Source organism: Capra hircus, chromosome 8, assembly GCF_001704415.2.
Source record: "Capra hircus breed San Clemente chromosome 8, ASM170441v1, whole genome shotgun sequence".
Classification (NCBI taxonomy): domain Eukaryota; kingdom Metazoa; phylum Chordata; class Mammalia; order Artiodactyla; family Bovidae; genus Capra; species Capra hircus.
Window position 1 is genome coordinate 76615606 of NC_030815.1, and position 21788 is coordinate 76637393.

Sequence of the window (21788 nt, forward strand, 5' to 3'; positions counted from 1 at the left end):
AGAGAGGCTAGGCGAAGAGGACCGCAGATGTAGGGACTCGGGGCCCGCTCCCCTGCCTGCGGCGGGCTCCACTTACCGCACAGAGGCGAGGGGAGCAAGGCGCGGCGGGGAAGGGACGGAGGAGGGAGTAGGGGAAGCGGTGGGGCGCCGTGTGTGCGGGTCTCCGCGGCGCTGCGGCGGGCGGAGCGCCTGGGGGCGGAGTCCGGGCCAGGGGCGTGTCTCGACAGGGAAGGGGCGCGGGGTGGGGCAGGTCTCGACGCCGGTGGGGACCAGGCGCATTGGGGCGGGGTCCCGACCGGGGCTCCTGGAGCCCGGGAGCCCCTCGGGGTCCGGTCCGCGGGCCGAGCGGGGTCACGGGCGGCTCCGCCCTCCGCGGCTGGGAAGGCGGGGCGGACGGGCTCCGGAAGGCGGAGGGAAGGAACCGGATTTGGGGCGATGGCGGCGCCCAACGCGCTGCTGGTGATGGGCGTGAGCGGCTCGGGGAAGTAGGTGCTGGGGGCCAGGTTTGGGAGGCGCAATGGGGAGGCGGCGCGCGGCGGAGGCCAGACCTGCCGCCGTTTTGGGCCCGTGGCGACTGGAGTTCCCTGGGGAGCCCCCTTCCTTTCCCTTTGCCGATGAGGAAACAGGCCCAGAGCACCTTGCTCCCTCTCCCCACTTGCCAACCTGCTCGCTCCGGGAGCGCCTGGCCCGGGGCCACATCCCAGACTCGGGCTCTGCATCTCTGAATTTAGGCAGAGGCGCCTGCTGGGGTAACGGGTTCTGCTTGGCCCCTGCAGCGGCCCGGGCAGGTTGTTGGGGGCCTCAAGTCAGAACAGCGTGCAGGAGAGCAAGGGACCACGGAGAACGGGCAAACCTCGCAAGCACCTAGAGACATTTGTCAGGCTGGACATAGCTCCCTCCTTCCTGGCCTTGGACTTTTCTCATTAGAGTTTAGAAAGTGAATGTAACTATCTAACCTACTGTGTCCCCCATTCAACTAGAAGTATGGAGTATTAAATATGAAGAGTGCTCCAGGTTTGTGAGGAAGGAAGAGCATTCCACACCACAGAGCCCCTGGCCAGGCCAGTCTGGCCAACTTGGGGGGGTGCCGAGGAAGCCTTTGGCTTCCCGCTTAGTCCAAAGTCCAGCAGTGCCCTTTATCAGAAAAGACAGGCCGCCTTAAACCAGAGGCAGCAAAAGACAACTGAAGTTTCACAACCTCCAAAGGCTTTTCACCCGTCTAGAATGTTCTGAATCTGGAACTGCCCATGCAGTCCAGTGTATTTCCAAGACTCCTTGCTCCAGGTAGGTAGGTAGGTTTAGCTTTACAAAAATTACTGTGGCATTTGAGTGCCAAACTGGTTTGTAATGCTCGGCTCTGACCAGTCTCCTGTGAGGCGAGCACTGTGCTTTATTTCTACTGAGGGTCCTTGGTCCATCTTCAAACATGGACCAGGGGCCTTCACCATGTCCCCTGGTTAAGAAGTTTGGTTAGAGTGGTAGAGAATGGTTTTTCAGTTTCCTTCTATCTCCTTTCTGCCCATCTACACCCTAGTCTAGTTAGCTCTTGTTTTAAATTGTGACTGGTGGCTGACATGTTCATTCCTGGCTAATCTAACTTGGTCTTAAGTGTGATTTCTGTTGTACACAGGACTGGTTTCTCCATCCCTGGAGTTTGGCTGGGACAGTTTAATCACCAGCAGGCTGCAACATATCACCCTATGCAGCCTCCACTGGAGTAAACATAATGGGAGCGGTTCTAGTTCTCTCAATCCTGTGGTCACTTTAGGGAGGAGGTCTCAGTGTGTCTTTTTAACACCTTCCGGATACTTTCTTAACAAAAGAGAGAACCCTTGGTAATTAACAGTATAGAATTTCTTCATAAAGTTTTGTTTTCACTGTGTACATCTTTTCAGTGACCTCCTACTTAAGGCAAGTGAGGATGGCTTCCTGTATAAGGGACGGAAAGAATTTCCTTCTTTAACACATTTGTTTAAAGAGTGAAGCAATTAAATAAAAGTAACACATAGATAATTCTAAAAGTAGCATGTACAACTTAGGTGAGAAGGCATGATGAACTAGTAGGAGGGTACAATAAAAAAAATCCTGAAGGTTTTATGTCAGTGATTGGCATTTGGGTAATATTTCAGAAGTTGAGAGCAAGAGGAGGCTTCATTTCTAACTCATCGCCTGCCAGCCTCCATCCCTACCCCCATTGCACTAGCCATAAACCTCAAGATGGCTGAAACCAGTCTCAGTGGGCTGAGCATTATGTCTTGGGAGCTAGTAGGTGCTCATTAAATATTGGCTGAATGAAATGAGACTGTGAATGGATAAATGTAGCTCAGTTCCCTTGTTTTACCAGTGAGAAAACTGAGGTTTAGAGGACAGGGTGGGCATAGTCATTTAGTGGCAGAATGGAGACTGTGGCCAGATCTCAAGCTCTGGGACCCAAACCCTCTTCACTTACCTGTAGTTGTTAGAGTTTGAACAGAAAGCATTCAACTCCCATACTTAATAATGAATGCTGGTAATTCTCCAAGTCCTTTATTTGAAGCATGTGTCCCTTTTAAGTCCCAATGTTCTAATGCTTTTATGAGCTCTGTGAACCTTGTGTGGGTGCTTAGAGGTTAAATTCCCTGTCAGACCCCTGCCTCCAGTATCCTCAGTAGAATTTATTACTTTATTCAGTTGTTGTCTATGTAGTGACTGGACGTGACAGTCACTAAGTCATGTCTGACTCCTTGTGACCTTCACTACCTCCTACTTTGCTCAGATTCATGTCCATTGAGTCCACGATGCTATCCAACCATCTCATCCTGTTCTTTTTCAAAAAATAATTATCTACAAAACAGGGACCAAAAACTTAAGAGACAAAAAAAAAAAAAACTTAGGAGTTTAATGAGATCTTATGTATTGCTTTTGGGGGAAATTTTAGTGAAAAATGGATAATTATTTAAATTCCTGGAGAAAACTAAAGCCATTCTCTAGACTCCAGGTGAGGAACACGTGTCTCAGTTTCAATATTGTAAGTTGTTGGTGTTTAATATCGGTGGGGCAGCCTGTGCTTCCCACGGCTCCTTGGATGGAAGAGGCAGATGGGGGAAGGGTAGTCACATGGCATCTGTGTCCTCTCCACAGATCCACCGTGGGCGCCCTGCTGGCATCTGAGGTAACCTGTGCTAACACCTCCCAGTTGCAAGTCTCATCTTGTCTCGTTGCTTCTGGCCTGTGTGGTTTGTAAACTCACCGCAGACACCTCCACAAAGCTTGTGAACCCTTTGGAGCAATTTTGTTTCTCTCCTTGGTCATGGGAAATAATGATGAATGAAAAAAAACAGCTGCAGCAACCCAGTGGGCGGGATTAGTAAAGCATCCTAACAGACCTCCCTGCTCCTGCACCTGGGTGGAGGAGGGATGGTCTGTGTGGCTGCCGGTGGGAAAGAGGGTGGCCGGGTTGTTTCTGCATCTGCTGTTAGTGTTAGGAACCCACGGTGCCCATCACATGGGCCGCATGACCTGCTACATACCCTCTTTCACTTTGTTCTTAAAGCTAGGATGGAAATTCTACGATGCAGATGACTACCACCCAGAGGAAAATCGAATGAAGATGCAGAAAGGGATAGCGCTGAATGACAAGGTAAGGTGCACTGTCTGTTTTTATTTCCAACACAGATGTCCCAGCCGAGTGATGCAGGTGAAGATGCCTGCAGCGCTTGGTGCAGTAGAGTTCCTAAGTCACGCACTCAGGACAGTGCTCCAGAAGCCAGGCGCACAGCAGTCCTGCCATGTATGTGAGCTGTGGCCCCGAACTCCTGTCTAAACTCTAAACTGGCATCAGGACTGATGCTGCCATCAGCCCCAGCTTGGCAGGATCTGCCAGAACACTTCGTTGAGGGATTTGAATCTGCAGAGTGTAATTCCTGAGAGGGCACAGGCTCCTCTGTGGCTCATACGTGTAGTTCACCTTTTCTTCCCAGACCTACCAGCCTACCCTCTCCAGGCCCTGGTGCCCACCCCAAAGCTAGAGTGATCTTTGCAAACTCAAATGGCCCTCTGGAGGTTTCCCATTATCTCAGCGTCAAGACCAGACACATAAACTCCTACACGTACATGGTCAGGCCAAGTTGGCAGTGCCCAACTCCAGTCTCTTTGGGTTCACCCCACCCTCCCACATCCCACCCCCACTCTCCTACCCCCATCTCCACTGGAGCCGTCCTTGCCCTTTGCAGTGGCTCTGCTGCCATGCTCCTCCCCCGGGACCTTTGTGTCTGCTGTTCCCACTGTGAGGGATGCGCCTCCCCACTCTTCTCAGTTACCTGCTCATGCATCACGTCTCAGCACCTGTGTCCCTTCTTCAGGGAAGCTCGCCCTGACTTCTAGATAAAACCTCCTCTAATGAACTCTCAGGGCAGCATATCCCTTATCATCCATGTCCCAGTTGTAACATGGCATTTGATGGTGTGAGAATTCGATTAATATTTGTTGCTGTAACTGGATTTTACCTCCAAAAGGACAGGCATTGTGGCCATTTCTGTTAACCATTATATATCCCCAGAGCCTGACACACAGTGTATATCAGAAAATATTTGTGGCAAATTTGTGAATGAAAGAATAAGTGAAAGAATGAATGGCCTGACATCTCATTCCTTTATGCACTGTTGTGAGGGCCTTTTCCAGAGGGTCTTTCTCAAACCAGGGTCACAAACTGTGGATTCACAGAACTAGCTGTAACCCAGGAGAGACTGAGGGCAGGGCCTAGGGTGGGTCCACAGAGCAGCTGGCAGCAGGGGCCCCAGGCAGGTCCACATGCCAAGCGTGTCCAAAGGACCAGTATTGGGATGGAACTGGCCAAAGAGCAACACTGGTGTTTGTACTTTCATGAACTCAGCTCCCCCAGTTTGTGCTCCACTTTCTTCTCTTTGTTCAGCCTTGAAGGACTGGAGTCACTAACCCATATTAGGTCTAATTCTAGAGCACTCTGAGGGTTTCTGTTTGTTTCAGGAAGTGCTCCCCAAGTTTAAACATTAAACCATCAAAATTTAAGTTTACAACATTTGACTTTAGAAGGTGAGAGGAGAGCAGCCAAAAGCAGACACAGAGTAACGACTTAAACATAACAATGGTACTGTACTAGAGATAGTAAACATAATGCAGATAACCTGGCCCCACCACTGAGCTTGTGTGAGTTTTGGCAAATGGCTTGGTCTCTCTTTGCCTCATTTTCCTCCTGTGAAGTAGGAATGGTGACAGGATCTATTTTATTGGGTCCTTGAGAGGATTAGATAAAATGAAGAGTGTGCACAGAGACATACCTGAAGCATTCAGTGAATATCACTTACTATTGCTGTTAATACCGTGTCTATATATGCATACATGTAACACATTTCTGTGGAGTGTGTAAAGTGTGACCGTGCTAGGGTTATTTTCTTTTTCCTTTGCTGAGTACAAAATTAACAAAGTAAAGCAACCCCAAATGGACAGATTTTTATAATGGCATTTAAGCATCGTTCCTCTTATTCACAAGTGAGTCTTGTTAAGTGAGCAGTATTGATGGGGCTGGGGGCTGAGGAGAATTGAGAAGAGGAATTTATTGTACAGAAAAAAAGGTTATCAATTACTGGAAGAAACATAATGAGTTACTAAATATATTCAGAGGAAGCTATACACGTTTGCCTGACATTAGAGTGAAGCAGAGAGGAATGCAGTGAAACAGCAGATGGCTAACGTTTTGATGAGAGCCCAGGGAGTCTATGAGCGAAGGTGTGGGTCACAGCTGAGCTGGCACCACGACCTCATTGCCCTGGCAACCAGCCCGCAGGCCCCCGGCCCCCAGAGGATACTGTGCTGAGCATCAGGTAGACTGTTAGAGGCAGAAGTAATGGTATACCTTGGGGGAGATTCTCAGGATGGTTTGGGGAGGTCCATGAGGTCACCAAGAGTCAGACACAACTGAGTGACTAACACACACACACATACACACTCATTGTACTCAGAAGGCTAAGATTTGAAGATAAAGAACCTGAGCTGAATGTACCAAGGGCACCTTAAGGCTATTTCAATTAAATGTAAACTCCAGTTCTGGGATTGCACTGCCATACTTCAAGTGTTCAAAAGCCACATGTGGCTGATGGCTGCTAATCCAGACGGCGCAGGTAGGGAACATTTCCATCAGGGCAGGAAGCTCTGCTGGACAGCGCTGGTGGAGAAAGATACGCCACCCAGGCAGGGATGCGTGGTTAACATGATGAGATGATGATTTCCAAGCTGTCTGTGAATCTCCCTGATGTGCCGGGTCCATGCTCTGGCAGCCCATGGGGTGACACTTGAGCAGACTTCAACCTGAGAGTCGATTTAAAAGAGAGGTTTTGGACAGTTCTGTTCCTGATTACAAATGTAATACTTATCCTGTATAAGACATTTGACCAATGCCTACAAATTCTTTCACAGAATAGATCACCCTTGGTTTCATCTTCCAAAAATACCTACTAATTGAATTTGATATGTATACCCATCTTTTGGGGGTATATATTTTGCTTATATGCATTTTTTCCCTCTCTGGGCTTAGGTTCACTTTTGCATCAGATAAAACCGGTCCCTCACCTCCACTGCTCCCCTCCCACTTTCCTTGCCCTCTCTCCACCTCCCCCAGCAATGCTGCACAGACTCCTCTTCCATCTGTTCCTCTGAGCGCCTGCCCTTTAATTGTCATCCCCTTCCAGAAGACACTTTCTCTTTCTAGATAGGCCAAGGAAGCATTCTCTGTCCTCATGATGCTCTGATTTAGCCCTCAGTGCTTAAGCCCTGGGCTGGGGGCTCAGGGTACACTGCACCCCTACCCCTGCATGTAGGGACTATCAGGAATGAAGGGACCTAGAATAGCAACCCAGTAAACTTGGATGCTCATTTGGATTATGTTGTTTCCTCCTCTCTTTCCTCTAAGACTTTCTGTGTTTGACTTCACTAATTATGATACTATCTGTAGTATTTACACATAGAATTCAGTGAATTTGGTCTAGTATCTCTGTTTGGCCTCAGTTTCTGGCTCTGTGAAGAGAAAATCTTAGTCATCCCCTTTCTTCACAAACATTCAGTTCAGTTCAGTTCAGTCACTCAGTCGTGTCCGACTCTTTGCAACCCCATGAATTGCAGCACGCCAGGCCTCCCTGTTCATCACCATCTCCCGGAGTTCACTCAGACTCACGTCCATCGAGTCCGTGATGCCATCCTGCCATCTCATCCTCTGTCATCCCCTTCTCCTCCTGCCCCCAATCCCTCCCAGCATCAGAGTTTTTCCCAATGAGTCAACTCTTCTCATGAGGTGGCCAAGGTACTGGAGTTTCAGCTTTAGCATTATTCCTTCCAAAGAAATCCCAGGGTTGATCTCCTTCAGAAAGGACTGGTTGGATCTCCTTGCAGTCCAAGGGACTCTCAAGAGTCTTCTCCAACACCACAGTTCAAAAGCATCAATTCTTCGGCTCTCAGCCTTCCTCACAGTCCAACTCTCACATCCATACATGACCACAGGAAAAACCATAGCCTTGACTAGACGGACCTTAGTCGGCAAGGTAATGTCTCTGCTTTTGAATATGCTATCTAGGTTGGTCATAACTTTTCTTCCAAGGAGTAAGCATCTTTTAATTTCATGGCTGCAATCACCATCTGCAGTGATTTTGGAGCCCACCAAAATAAAGTCTGACACTGTTTCCACTGTTTCCCCATCTATTTCCCATGAAGTGGTGGGACTAGATGCCATGATCTTTGTTTTCTGAATGTTGAGCTTTAGGCCAACTTTTTCACTCTCCTCTTTCACTTTCATCAAGAGGCTTTTTAGCTTCTCTTCACTTTCTGCCATAAGGGTGGTGTCATCTCCATATCTGAGGTTATTGATATTTCTCCCGACAATCTTGATTCCAGCTTGTGCTTCCTCTAGCCCAGCGTTTCTCATGATGTACTCTGCATAGAAGTTAAATAAGCAGGGTGACAATATACAGCCTTGACGTACTCCTTCTCCTATTTGGAACCAGTCTATTGTTCCATGTCCAGTTCTAACTGTTGCTTCCTGACCCGCATACAGATTTCTCAAGAGGCAGGTTAGGTGGTCTGGTTTTCCCATCTCTTTCAGAATTTTCCACAGTTTATTGTGATCCACACAGTCAAAGGCTTTGGCATAGTCAATAAAGCAGAAATAGATGTTTTCTGGAACTCTCTTACTTTTTCCATGATCCAGCATGAATACAAAATTTGGATCTCATGTGTCAAGTTCTCCCTAAGACCTGAGAGTAAAGGCCAGACTCCTTAGCAGCTCACTCAGAGTCTTGACTATCCTTCCTGAGAGTTGCTCCTCACCCTCCTCACATAGCAACTCCCACATCTGGTCGGCAGTGCTAAGCTCCTGCCTCATCCGCTTACTAGAGTCTTCCATCTCTAATTTTTAATACTCCCAGTCTTACCCTGCCCTCTGCTTGGCAGGCCCTGTTTCCATTAAAATCCTCTTTACCCCTGAAGATTTAGTCTTCCTAGGGCCTGATTAAAATTGATCTCTCCCTCTACTCTCCAGTCAGAGCCCTTCTTGGTATATCCCTTGGAGCCCTCATCTCTGCCTTAAGTGTAGTTTAACTGATAGATACCCATCATTGGGCTGTGACCTCCTTGAGGACAGGAACCACACCATTCATATTATATTCCCAATGCTCTATATGGCGCTTTGCACATATTAAATATTCATTATTTGTGTAATTAGAATCTACTGCATACCAAATTCATTTATTAAAGGTCTTTTCCAGATTCAAAGTTGGAAACCGATGCCATTTATTGCAGCTATAAAATCAGCCCCAAAAGATAATGTTTAAAATGAAGTCTACTCCTTTTCCTGTTTAAATCCCAAAGCAGATCAGTGAATTACATGATTCTCCCATTTTGCAGATGAACAAAGGGAGGCACAGAGAAGTAACTTGAGCAAAGGCACAGAGTCAAGGGGATCTAACCTCTAAGACCCTACTTTTTCTACTGTATTAAAGGCCCTGATACTCCACACACACCCAGTCTTTGAGAAATGAGTCAGGGTTGGTTAAATGGAGACAGAAAGGGTGAAAGCGAGGGTGATAGAGCAGGAGAGAGGCGTAGCCCTCAGCGAGCACATCCCTTGGAGGGATCTAGGCCTGGATGGGTACCTGAGGCAGGTGATGCCTGGCTTCACACAGACCAGGGATGAGAATGCTGGTGTCCCCCCCGGGGAATTCACATAGCACCTGGAGCGACTCTGGAAAAACTCTCTCCTTGTGGCCTCCTGTGACCCTCTAGGGAAGGATCCCAACTGTGTAATAACTGTGACTGAATACTTGGAAACTTCTGTAAAATAAAATTGAAAGTACTTCATCGCTATCTCTAGCCTTCTCTCATTGATTTTGTGGCTGGTGGACCCAGACCTTACTGGCGCTGTGAATAAACTGGTCCAACATGCATTCTGATTGGGCAGATGTCTGAAAGCATCTATTTCTGTTTTATATTTCCATTTATTAATATTAGTTTTCATCTGAGGAATTTTATTGTGACTAAGTGAAGCAACATGCGTAATTCTCAGCTAAGGCACGTATTTAGACACTGGTAAATAATAAAAAAGCAGGGATTCAAAGTAAAGTTCTGTTTACCTGTACAAAGGGTAGGAAGTTTATTACCCAAATGTTTTCTGTTGTTTTTTTTTTTTAATTCACTTGTCTCATCCTTATTGTGAAATATTTCAGGCATGCAGAAAATATAATGACTAATAAAGTCAATATCCAGCTTAATGCAATAACATAATGCAATAACATAAGCCATAAAATAATACAGAGATTGATCTCTGGACAAAGAGATTTGGTGCTGATGGGCTGGAGGAATTGTGCAATCTAATTAAAATAACAAAACACAAGGTTGCTCCTCTGCTAGCGGGAAGAAAGGTAAGACAGCTAAAGTACTAGGAATTAAATAAATTATCCCCCTTCCTTGGTGCATCCAAAGCTACTATGAACATTTTACTCATGCAGAAGTACAGCTCATTTTTTGTTGTGTTTTCATCTGTGAATCAGTCCTAGTGCATCATTATAATTGCTTCTTGAACTCTTAAGTAGGTATGTGAATACTGAATATGTGATTACCATTTGACCGTCTGAACCTTCCAAGTTGGAGAAGGGCATGGCAACCCACTCCAGTATTCCTGCCTGGAGAATTCCATGGACAGAGGAGCCTGACAAGCTATACAGTCCATGGGCTCGCAAACAGTCGGACATGACTGAGCAACCTTCCTACTACCTCTTCCAAACCAAGCATTCTTGCTGAATGGAGATCAGCACTAGTCTCAGGACTTTGTTTCACCTAGAGACATGCACAGTGACAGGAATGCATTATGGAAAAGGCTGCCTGACTACCCAGATGGGACCAGGGTAGTCAGGCTCTGTCTTGCTGGCTCACCCCTGATAACTGTCAACACATTGAACACAGGTTCATGTCTCATATGAGCACCCCACTAGTCAGGTCACAAGATTTCTACATAAAACCAGAATGCCAGCTGATTAATTTACAAGGAGAAATTTAACTGCCACGTGGCCCATAACACATCAATCTGATTTCAGAAGCCAAAATGCAGTCAGATATCTCAGTGAACATGCAATCGAAAGAGTGGGAGAGTTAAAGCTAAAGTTTCTAATGGTGAGACCCCCCACCCCATTAGACAAAGACGTTTGCTAATGAGAACATGATATTTGAAGTCATAAGGCCAGAACTCCATGTCCTCTGGACAGTACTTTGCTGTCTAATCCTACAGTGTTCCTGCCCTGGATGTTCACTCCCAAGCCTCACGTGCTTCCTTTCTGTGTGTAAAAATACATAGTTGGATCATAGTGATGCACTGCTAGCCTGAGGGTCATTTTTTACTTCTTCAGATGAGTTTAGACATCTCTGTCCCTTTCTATTAAGTGTTGATCTTTAAAGACTTAAAGAACAAGCTTCTTTCCTTCTGTTCCAGGTGCTTAGGAAGATACCTCACTGTGGCCCCCATATGCTGTAAGACTCCTTAACTTTATAGAAGTTGACATCATTTCTTAAACTCGAAGCCAGACACCTCTATTTACATGTAAAACACACACTGAAGTTAGTCCCATTAATAATTAGTGCAGCACTTTGCCAAGTAAGTTGCCTGTGCAGCCCTTCCTGCGGGTTTGGAAAGCACCGTATCTTTGTAGGTCTGGGTCCTAGGTAGGAAACTGGTCATGTTGCTGACATGTGAGTCTTCAAAGCCCAGTCACCCTGCTCTGTTGCAGCCTTCTGTTGGAGAAGCTGTTTTGGAAGATATAGCCAAGAGGTTAAAAAAAAATTTTTTTTAAGGTCTTTGTATAAATGATAGTGTTTTCTTTTTTATTCCTATTAGTTCATGAATGTAGTAGAAAAGCTGAGCTGTTCACAATGAGAATACAGAAGAGAAAGGAATTTAGAAATTTGGATGCAAATGGAATCTTAGAAGTTAAACTCAGGGTGATCATGTGTAGAGTATTGAAAGAAAGGACCCAGAATAGTGTCTGGGTCTCCCTAAGCACACAACAGATACTTGCAAATGGACGAAGGAAAGGGAAATCCAAATCTGGGCTTGAGTCTAGAAAATACTGTGTTACGGTGGCAATTTCAGGTTCCATAAGTACAGCTGCTACAACTTCTTTTCTCCTCACAGACTTCTCTAGAACATTTAGTTTTTGAGTACGATGTCAGAAAATCTTGGCAAGAATAAGTCTTAAATATATACACTTTTCCAGGAGCATGTAAGTCTCCCCCATAGAGCACAAAGTTCTTTATGGTCTGCAAGTTTAGAACTGGTAAGCCTCATCATCTTGTTACTTTGTTTAGAAATAACTACACTGGGTCCACTGAGTACTCAGACAAGTGCTAACATAAACAAGGCTTTCATTAAATACATTTGAGCTATCATGTGTACATTGTAGTAGCTGTTATAATTTGAGTAATAGTATCTGAATTATGTAGTTATTGTTATTTAAGATACTATTCATGTAAGTTAGGTAATAGTTGTCATTTGATCTCTGTCTTCTGCAGATTTTATAGCTGTTGCATTTGAACTTTTAAGTGGTCTCTGACTGAGTAATGTGTACACAGAGGTAAAGTCATTAAAGAATTATGTGACTAATAAAACTTCCAGGACTCTTAACCCAGTATTAGCACACAGTGCTTTTAAAAAATATTATTTACTATGAAAAGATACATATAATGAAAAAATTTTAACTGTATGTGTGTGTAGCATGTGTGCATGTAGTGTGTGTGTAGTGTGTGTGCATGTAGTATGTGTGTGTACAAAATCCTTCTCTGCTTCCTGACAAGGGTGGATCCTAGTAACTAGAAGGTCTTTAGTTTGCTGAGCACAGAGTGATGGCCTTGGTGGAATGAAACTTTCACTTACTGGGGAGCTAGTTACTCTGAATAATAGGGAAAGCCTAAGCCCAGGGGAAATATTCAGGAGCTGAAAGACCTCACCCAGAGCTTGAGAACTTGAAAGGCTCCTGGTGGAAAAGATTAGGGGAGTGGGATGGGGGATATAACCAAGGGCTTAACCAAGGTCAAAAGCAAAATGAGAAATTCTCAGGTGCCAGAATCAAAGTAGCAAGATTTAATTAAACCTAAATAACCTCTTCCCCTAGGTTTTGAGAATGCATATAAGCCAGGAGGGTGGGAAGGACGATTTTTTATGTTTCTGTAGAGATGGGAGATGATACCTGTATGAGGCATGGAGCTGGACCTGAACCTAAGTGTGAGGACTTGTATAATGTATATAAGGGAAGACTTTCTTCAGGTGAGGATTACAATGCTTAGAGACACAGTCTGCTCAGCCCTTCCCCCATCACCAAGTGAAAACATGACCTTGTTGATTCTAAAGTATTCAGTCACCAAAACTGAATTAAAAATAGAAAAATCTGAATATAATACAATGTTCATTAAATAAATTCAATCTATAATCAGAGATCTTTCCTCAAAATAAATAAATAAAAGATAGGCCCAGATAGTTTTTCAGATGAGTTTCACTCAGCTCAGATTGCTGTAACAAAATAACATAGACTGGGTGACTTAAACAATAGACATGTATTTATCACAGTTCTGGAGGGTGAAAGTCCAAGATCAAGATGCCAGCATGGTCAGTTTCTTGTTTATTCTGAGCTTGGAGGTTCTCTGTATCCCCACTGGGTGGTTGAAGGGGAGGGCAGCAGAAGGAGAGAAAGAGTATATACTAGCTCACTGGTCTCTTCTTATAAGGGCATTAATCCCATCACGAGGACCTCATCCTCATGACCTCATCTAAACCTGATTACCTCCAAATATTCTTACATGGGGGATATGAATTTTGGGGAAATAAAAACATTCAGTCCATAAAAATAATATATTGTATATAAGCTGTTTCAAAGAAGAGAAAAAAGGAAAGCTGCCCTACTTATTTTTAGGAGGCAGGGATAACCTTGATACCAAAATTTAATATGGACTACACAAGAAAACAAATGCAAGTCAATCTCAATTATACAGATACAAAAATCTAAATAAAATGGTAGTTATCAAATGTTAAGAGCAAGGACTTTTAAAGATGCATCATGGGGACTTGCCTGGTGGTCCAGTGGATAAGATTCGATGCTCCCAGTGCAGGGGTGGGTTCAGTTCTTGTTTGGAGAACCAAGATCCCACATACCACAACCCAGCCTGCACACCACAACTTGAGAGCCTGCACACCACAATGAAGACCCAAAACAGCCGGGGGGAAAAAAAAAAAAGCCTTAAATAATAAAGACATCATCTTTCTTGAATATGCATCAAAATGATAAGTAAAGGATGGGCGTTGGGACATATAGAAGACCAGATTGTGAGCTGAAAATCATTAAAGCTGGGTTATGAGTACAGAGAGGTTTGTTTTGTACCATTTTGTCTCTTTTCATATATGTTTTAAATTCACATAATAAAAAGTTGTTTTTTTTTTTTTTAATGCATTGCGGCCAATCAGTATTTACCCCAGGGAAACTTCTTTGTGTAACACTCTAGGGTGTCCTATGTAAACTTCTTCTGCCTTCTCTGGAAAAATACAAAACTCTCAAAATACTTCTATCCAAAAGAAGCTTTGTTTTAAGAGGGTTTGAAGAATAGGACCAGGGGGCAGCTGACTTAAGAGTTTCTATGAATAACTCTCTGCATTTGAGATCAGAAGCACCTGAAGAATCATGCAAATACAATAAAAGATCTGTAAGTGTATCAGAAAACAGCAACCCACTTCGGTATCCTTGCCTGGAGAATCCCCATGGACAGAGGCGCCTGGCAGTCACAGAGTCAAACACAACCAAAGCAACTTAGCACACACACACACACACACACACACACACACAAACATATCAGAACCAAAGAAAGTGTATTTATAATGGGAAGATTGACATGGGGGAGTTACATACTGGCATTTTAGGGTAATTTTTATCATTGTGGAAAGAACCTCTGACACCTGGACCAGGAACATGTTTCTGTGCTGAACTGCCCAGTGACTTAATTCCTCAGCCTGTGCATGGCCGCCTCCTCAAAACCACTGAGATTTCTCTGGACTTTAACATTGATGAACATGATGAACATGTTTCTGTACAAATAAACAATATCTAGAAAAGCCACTTTGTGTTTGTTTTAATTTCAGGACAGAATTCCATGGCTCTGCAAATTGCATGACATTTTACGAAGGTAAGAGAACGTCAGACCCCATAAGCCAGTGAGTAAAGGAAACCACTCTTGAAATCATAACTGGCTAATGATAAAGGATCCCAGAAATGAGATGCACCTCCATCTGGTGACTAACAATGACTTTTAATCAGCTACAGTGTTGGGTTCTAGAGTCAGCCTTCTAGACAACTTCATAATTACTAGCTGGGAATTTTACTCAGCAACTTGGCTTCCATAAACCTGTTTATTCTTCTGAAAAATAGGGATATAGTTCCTACTCACAACAGTCCTTACAGATTGTCGTGAGGAATTAGTGAATAAAGCGTGGGTAGCACTTAGAATGGTACCTAATATATATAGTAAGTCCTAAATAAAATAATAATGTTGTTATAGCCATATCTTAGCCACCGCTTATATTGCCTCCTACTTCAAGCTCTGACAACCAGGAAGATCTGGGGTCATTTGCAAATCAACAGATAACTCACTACCAGGACTGAAATCTCAAACTGTCCAGCTCGGTAGCATGCCTCTGAGCAAACGACCCTCTTCTCCCATCTGTCGGTCTGGCCCTTGGGAATCCTGGAAGACCAAAGGAGTGGCAGTGAGTGAGTTCCAAATCTTGCTTTCTAAGATGAAGTCTCGTTTTATAAATCTAAAACCATATGAGCCATATGACATTATACTTATTAAAAATTCAGTTTACATTTTTTTAAAACACTGCACAGACATGGCTGGCAGTCCTGTCTTTATATGGGGTTTAGGGTTTTAAGGCTTTGAGGTTTTAGGATTTGAGAACTCCTACCCAACTGGGTCTCTAACATAAATAGACTCGTCAGATCAAAGATTCTGACCTGTGATGGAAGCCAAAGTGAAGAGTCTCAGGAAAGCGGAGATCAGACCTCCAGGCTCAGAACTAACAAGCTCTCACTCATGCCCTTGAGAAGAGCTGGGAGGCTCAAGTACGTTGGTTTGTTGCTGATGACACACTACAACCACTGGGTCTCCAGTCTACAATGGCCATAGATCAAGGCAGGCCCCTTCAGAATTCTTAGTTCTCAGTTCTGAACTGAAATCTCTACTAAGTACCCAAGCCAGCATTGACCCTTGACCACTTTATTTAGTTCCTTCCTGGCTCTAAGAAGACAAACCTCTCCTGCCCAGGGCTGGTATACATCAGCTTAGTGTCAGGGGGGCTCATCCTCATGTATGGTCTTGGACCACACTGGTTTTCCCTTCAGTACAGTTCAGTCGTTAAGTCGTGTCTGACTCCTTGTGACCCCGTGAACTGCAGGATGCAAGGCTTCCCTGTCCATCACCAACTCCCAGAGCCTACTCAAACTCCCATCCATCACATTGGTGATGCCATCCAACCATCTCATCCTCTGTTGTCCCCTTCTCCCACTGTCAATCTTTCCCAGCATCAGGGTCTTTTCCAGTGGGTCAGTTCTTCACATCAGATGGCCAAAGTATTGGACTTTGAGTGTTGGCATCAGTCCTTTCAATGAATATTCACAACTGATTTCCTTTAGGATGGACTGGTTGGATCTCTTTGCAGTCCAGGTGACTCTCAAGAGTCTTCTCCAACACCACAGTTCAAAAGCATCAGTTCTCCCACACTCAGCTTTCTTAATAGTCCAACTCTCACATCCATACATGGCTACTGGAAAAACCATAGCTTTGACTAGACAGACCTTTGTTGGTAAAGTAATGTCTCTGCTTTATAATATGCTGTCTAGGTTTTCCCTTAGTGGTGCCTTGTCAATCTATCTCTATTTCTGACTCAGGTTTTTCTCTTAGTTTTCAGCATCTCTGAAAACTACTCACTTTTTGCTTACCTTGAAAACAGAGGGACTGGTGCTCTCTTTTTTCCTGCTTTCTCCAGCTCTGCGTGGGCAACTTCCCCAGATTGGTCCAGCATACTGCAGAATAGGAATGGAGGAAATCTGAAGAGAGCCTGAGCCATGCCATGTGGGGGACACAGGTGCCTGCCAGCAGCCACCCATGTCCACAGGTGCTGGCTCAGTCACATCCTATAGCCCAGGGGCAGAGCTGATACTCAGCACTTCCTGTGTGCTGGGCACCATGATAAACTTCCCCACCACAGTTCTGTGGGCAGGTACTCTTGAGTAGCCACGCTTAACAGATGATGAACTGATGCTCCTAAAGTAAATCAGTCCTGACTATGCACTGGAAGGACTGATGCTGAAGCTGAAACTCCAATACTTTGGCCACCTGATGCAAAGCATTGACTCACTGGAAAAGACCCTGATGCTGGGAAAGACTGAAGGCAGGAGGAGAAGGGGACGACAGAGGATGAGACGGCTGGATGGCATCACAGACTCAATGAACATGAGTTTGAGTAAACTCCAGGAGTATGGTGATAGACAGGAAGGCCTGGCGTGCTGCAGTCCATGGGGTCGCAAAGAGTTGGACACGACTGAGTGACTGAACTGAACTGACGCTCAGAGAAGTAAACATATCACCCGAGAGGGCTCACTAGTGGAAGATCTTTACCTCAAAGCCAAGACTGCCTGATACTTGGCCACCATTTGTAACACCTTCTACTGCCAGAGAAGTGGGACTGAAATCCTCAGCCTAGGTTTGACACCAGTTTTTTTAAATGTCTTCATTCTTTGGGATCTCCCCTTCCCCATCTCCCCAGGTTTTGTTTTTGTTTTTTTTTTTTAAACAGAGATGTAGCCTCTGGGCAGCATGTAGTTTTAGCCTGTTCAGCTCTGAAGAGAATGTACAGAGACATCTTAATACAAGGAAAAGATGATGCACCTCTGAAGTGTGATGACTTGGGGAAGGAAGAAAAGCCAGTTGAGGTGAAGCTCCTTGTGGTCCATCTGACTGGGTCATTTGACATCATCTCTGGACGCTTACTCAGAAGAAAAGACCATTTTATGCCCCCTGAGTTACTGCAGTCCCAATTCGATACTCTGGAGACCCCATCAGCTCCAGAAAACTTTATCCAAATCAATGTGGACAAAAATCTTTCAGAGATAATTGCTACAATTATGGAAACTCTAAAATGAAATGAGAATCGTTTATATCAGTGGTCCAGACCCATCAGGCGTTAACTCTGTCTCCCATCCCAAACCATGTTCTCTCCAGATTCTTCTTAAGGTGAATAAACCACAATGTGTTGAGATATTGTTCAGGTGGATTTTGGGGAATCTGGGAGACTTTTATCATCATGCTGTGGCACATTCAGAGAAATGGAGTGGAAACTTTGAAATGAAGCTTCACTTAAGTTTAAATTCATGTGACCCAATCAAATGATCAGAGAGGAACTCCTATAGTCAAAGCTGTAAACCCTGACCTTATTTAGAACATTCTTGATCATGCTTGTACTTGGACAAATAAATTAAACTTGGCTATCCTTGGCACCCTCTGGAGACTGGTCTCAGTTGAGAAGCATACAGAATTGAGCACTCACCAGCAGTTCCGTTACACCACACACCTCTTCATCCTCTCTTTGGGCCATTTCAAAGTAAATAAAAAACACATACAGTTCATGGGTTTTTTAAAAAAACTGCAAAGGTGGAATTTGAATGAATGAAGTACAGGACTGTCTGCCCCCAGTCCCCACTCCACTTTACAGAGACTCTTGTGAGACCAGGCTTGTGTTAACCTGCCCACCTTCCTGCTATAAAAGCTGTCAGTGGTGGACACTAGGCAGGTGAGGGAGGAACACCAGAGCCGCTGTGGCCAAAACCTGACAGGAAAATGTGCCAGCAGGTGGCGTTATGCCAGTGGCAGCCGGGTTAGGCGAGGCGATGGGGGGGCTTAGAGGTGCTCATGTGCCGCTGGCATGCAGCTTACCAGGCGCCGGTGGGGAAAGGTGCAATGTGGCCAGCGTGGGCTGGGTTTGAGCACTTCCCTGACAGGGCTCCAGGAAGAAGCATCCTTATCCCTCTATCTAATCAGGGCCACAAGACCCAGCTGCTTTACAGGCCTTGGTTGGTTCTGGCCAGAAAGTGAGTTTTGGAACCAATTCCCTGTTTTCTTTCACAAGAATATGCATTTTTTTTTTGTCTCAGGAACCACAAAAGAAATATATGCATGGGGTGCCAGCGGAATGAAAGGGCCCTTTTTGGACGAGTCTTGCCTAAGAAAATGTAGAGCCATGGATTTTCCTGACGGACTATTTGGGGCACCTCTTGCCTGGCTTCAGTTTACATCAGCATTCATACTCAGGGTCTAGGCCCTTAAACTGTCCAGCCAATATACTCAGGCTGGACGAGAGTCACCCCCAGCTATAGAGAAAGGACTCAATCAGTTCCGTGTACTCAGTGAGTACTTTGAGGAGCACTCTGGAGGGCTTGAGCACCTGTAACACAAAGCCCTGGCTCTCGGGGAGCCCAAGTTGGGGTGGAAAGATAGGGCATCTCATATCCTCTAGTACCAGCTAGAGTTCTCAGGGAAGGCAGTTCTTCACAAGAAATAATTGATTTTCAAATATCCTCCTGGATCTTCTTGCATGCATGCTAAGTCACTTCAGTCGTGTCCAACTCTGTAACCCTCCAGGCTCCTCTGTCCATGGGATTCTCCAGGCAAGAATATTGGAGTGCGTTGCCATGCCCTCCTCCAGGAAATCCTCTCAACCCAGGGATCAAACCCATGTCTCTTTCATCTCCTGCATTGGCAGGCAGATTCTTTACTGCTAGCACCGCCTGGGGAGGCCAAACCTTCACATAGGATCAAATGAAAAAGGCTAAGGCTGTTTAAAGAAGCACTGAAGCTAATTCTGTTTTATACATAAGTAAAAGCAGTTTTGTTCTTTGCAGTTTTAATACACACTGAAATTTCCAAGAATGCAATAAAGGGACATTTGTATCCTATTTTATTTTTAACCTTACTAAGAATGATTTATCTTTTCAGAAAATCAGAGTGAATTTCTGTCAGACACAACAACCTATATCCAGCTGCATTTGTAATTGTTCATTCTCAGTGATCTGATGGGCAAAGCATCAAACTAACTCAATGGTGTTCATCTAGAGTAGCCATGTCCAAGCATCATATTACTGAACCCCATCAGTTTATTACATATTACTTCCCTTTTTTTCCCTCTTCAGAGGAGTCAATTTCACTTCAAGATGGTAAAGGGGGCATTAGAAAATAGTTTTGTTTTTCTAAAAAAGGAGTCTGGTAGGACTGAGAATCAGGGCTCCAGTCTTGCCAAGAATGGTCGCAAGGAGGCTGTGGTGTGAACCAGTACTGCCCTCTGGTGGCCCTCAGGGACACAGCAAGCTCAAACAACTAGCCCACACAAGCTGCTCCCCACCTGGCCCTGCCCACACCCCTGCCCAGCCACTAAGACCCGGGAAGAAGGGACAGGCAAAAAACGTTTGCAGTGGTGCAAAAACAGATGTTAACCATATATTTCCTCAATCCTGCAATGCCACTTACCATCTCCTCTGGTAGGACTCTCTCTCCACTCCCCACCACTGGAGTCAGCTCAGGCTAAACATTTTTCTCTTCTATAAAATGGGGTAGCTGCCTGCCTCATAAGCTTGTGGAACTGATATATAGCACATGCAAAGTGCTGAGATAAAAACTCAACACGCTAACGGCTCAGCAAAAGTTAGCTCTTATAATCTTGTCATCCACAGGTATCTGAGGTCAGAGGTTGAAAACCCATTCCTCTGCTTTCTTGAATGCGTGGCAACTTATGAACCCCTGCTGAGTCTTAAGTCTTTGCGCTCTGATAGTCTTCTTTCTTAATTCCTGCCAGAGTCTCCTTCCACCTTCCCAGGCCTTGGTCAGGTCAACTCAGGCAACATCTGGGATGATATCGTTGAAGTCCTGGATAACAGGGTGACCTGCAGTACAGCAAGCAGGCTCAGGAACTGGGATGCTGAAAAGGCTGGGTTCTGGTTCTGGTTTCTGCCACAGACTCCCTGGGTCACCTACAGGGTGTCACCAGGTGTCTTCAGAGGTTCAGTGCTCACATTCTGCGCTTCACTAGAGATTACCTGATGAGCAAAATTTTCAGTGGATGGGAGTGCAAGAAGCAAGAAATTAAAACAGCCTGACTTCAAAGATACCATCGACCAGGGACTTTAATTTTCTGAAACTAATAGGTACGTTTATTCTCCATTTGTGCATGAGTACATGCTAAGTCACTTAGTCATGCACGACTCATTGTGACCCTACAGACTGTAGCGCACCAGCCTCCTCTATCCATGGGATTCTCCAGGCAAGAATACTGAAGTGGGTTGCTATGCCCTTTCCCGGATCCAGGGATAGAACCCAGGTCTCTTACGTCTCCTGCACTGGCAGGTGGGTTCCTCACCACTAGTGCCACTTGGGAAGCCCTCGTTCTTTCACTGAAGAGCAAATATGTATATTTAAAATTACTGAGATTGGAATGTTGACTGTTATGGGCATTATGAATGCCTAATAATTACCAAGGAATTATAATTTGATTAGACATCCAGCCCACAGGCTGCACTGGGCATCAACATAGAGGATTGTTTCAACTCCTATAGAATCTTGTGTGAAATGTAGCCTGTTGCTGATTTCCTTCTGGATAATCTAATTCCTCCAGTGTTTTCCTCTCATGCAACGTATCTTACCTGCTGTAGAAATTAAATTTCACTTTGGAATGAAGGTTGAGAAGTCAGGGGCCATCATTCAGGAGGCACCCAGACCTAATAATGAGTAACACATACCTTAACCAAGGATCCAATCAGCTGGTGCTAGGGAAAAGGTCCCAAAATCATGACAGTCCCCACCAGGACTTGCATACTTGAATGCCTAGTTCAGTTCAGTTGCTCAGTCGTGTCCGACTCTCTGCAACCCCATGAATCGCAGCATGCCAGGCTTCCCTGTCCATCACCATCTCCCGGAGTTCATTCAGACTCAAGTCCATCGAGTCCGTGATGCCATCCAGCCATCTCATCCTGGGTCGTCCCCTTCTCCTGACCCCAATCTCTCCCAGCATCAGAGGACCTAACAAAAACAGTTACAGTGGGATGTGGCAGACAGTGAGGAGTGGAGAACTGTGACAAAATGGAAAATGCATGCTTTATCTAAAATGGGCAGCCACAACTCATTGCCAGGTGATGAGGAACACACCTGCATTAAAC

General features: G+C 45.1%; 1 protein-coding gene across 4 annotated transcripts; it reads left to right on the plus strand.

The window, feature by feature from the left end:
* Positions 245-18083, plus strand: IDNK (IDNK, gluconokinase). 4 transcript variants are annotated; one of them, XM_018052407.1, is made up of 5 exons: positions 254-485; positions 3121-3151; positions 3533-3619; positions 14669-14712; positions 17384-18083. In XM_018052407.1, exons 1-5 carry the CDS (start codon positions 436-438, stop codon positions 17727-17729), a joined length of 558 nt encoding a protein of 185 aa, XP_017907896.1. In that variant the 5' UTR covers positions 254-435; the 3' UTR covers positions 17730-18083. The 4 variants fall into 4 exon arrangements, with proteins under 4 accessions (XP_017907899.1, XP_017907896.1, XP_017907898.1 ...); XM_018052409.1 differs by having other exon boundaries at positions 256-485; positions 3537-3619; XM_018052408.1 differs by lacking the exon at positions 254-485 and adding an exon at positions 573-1284.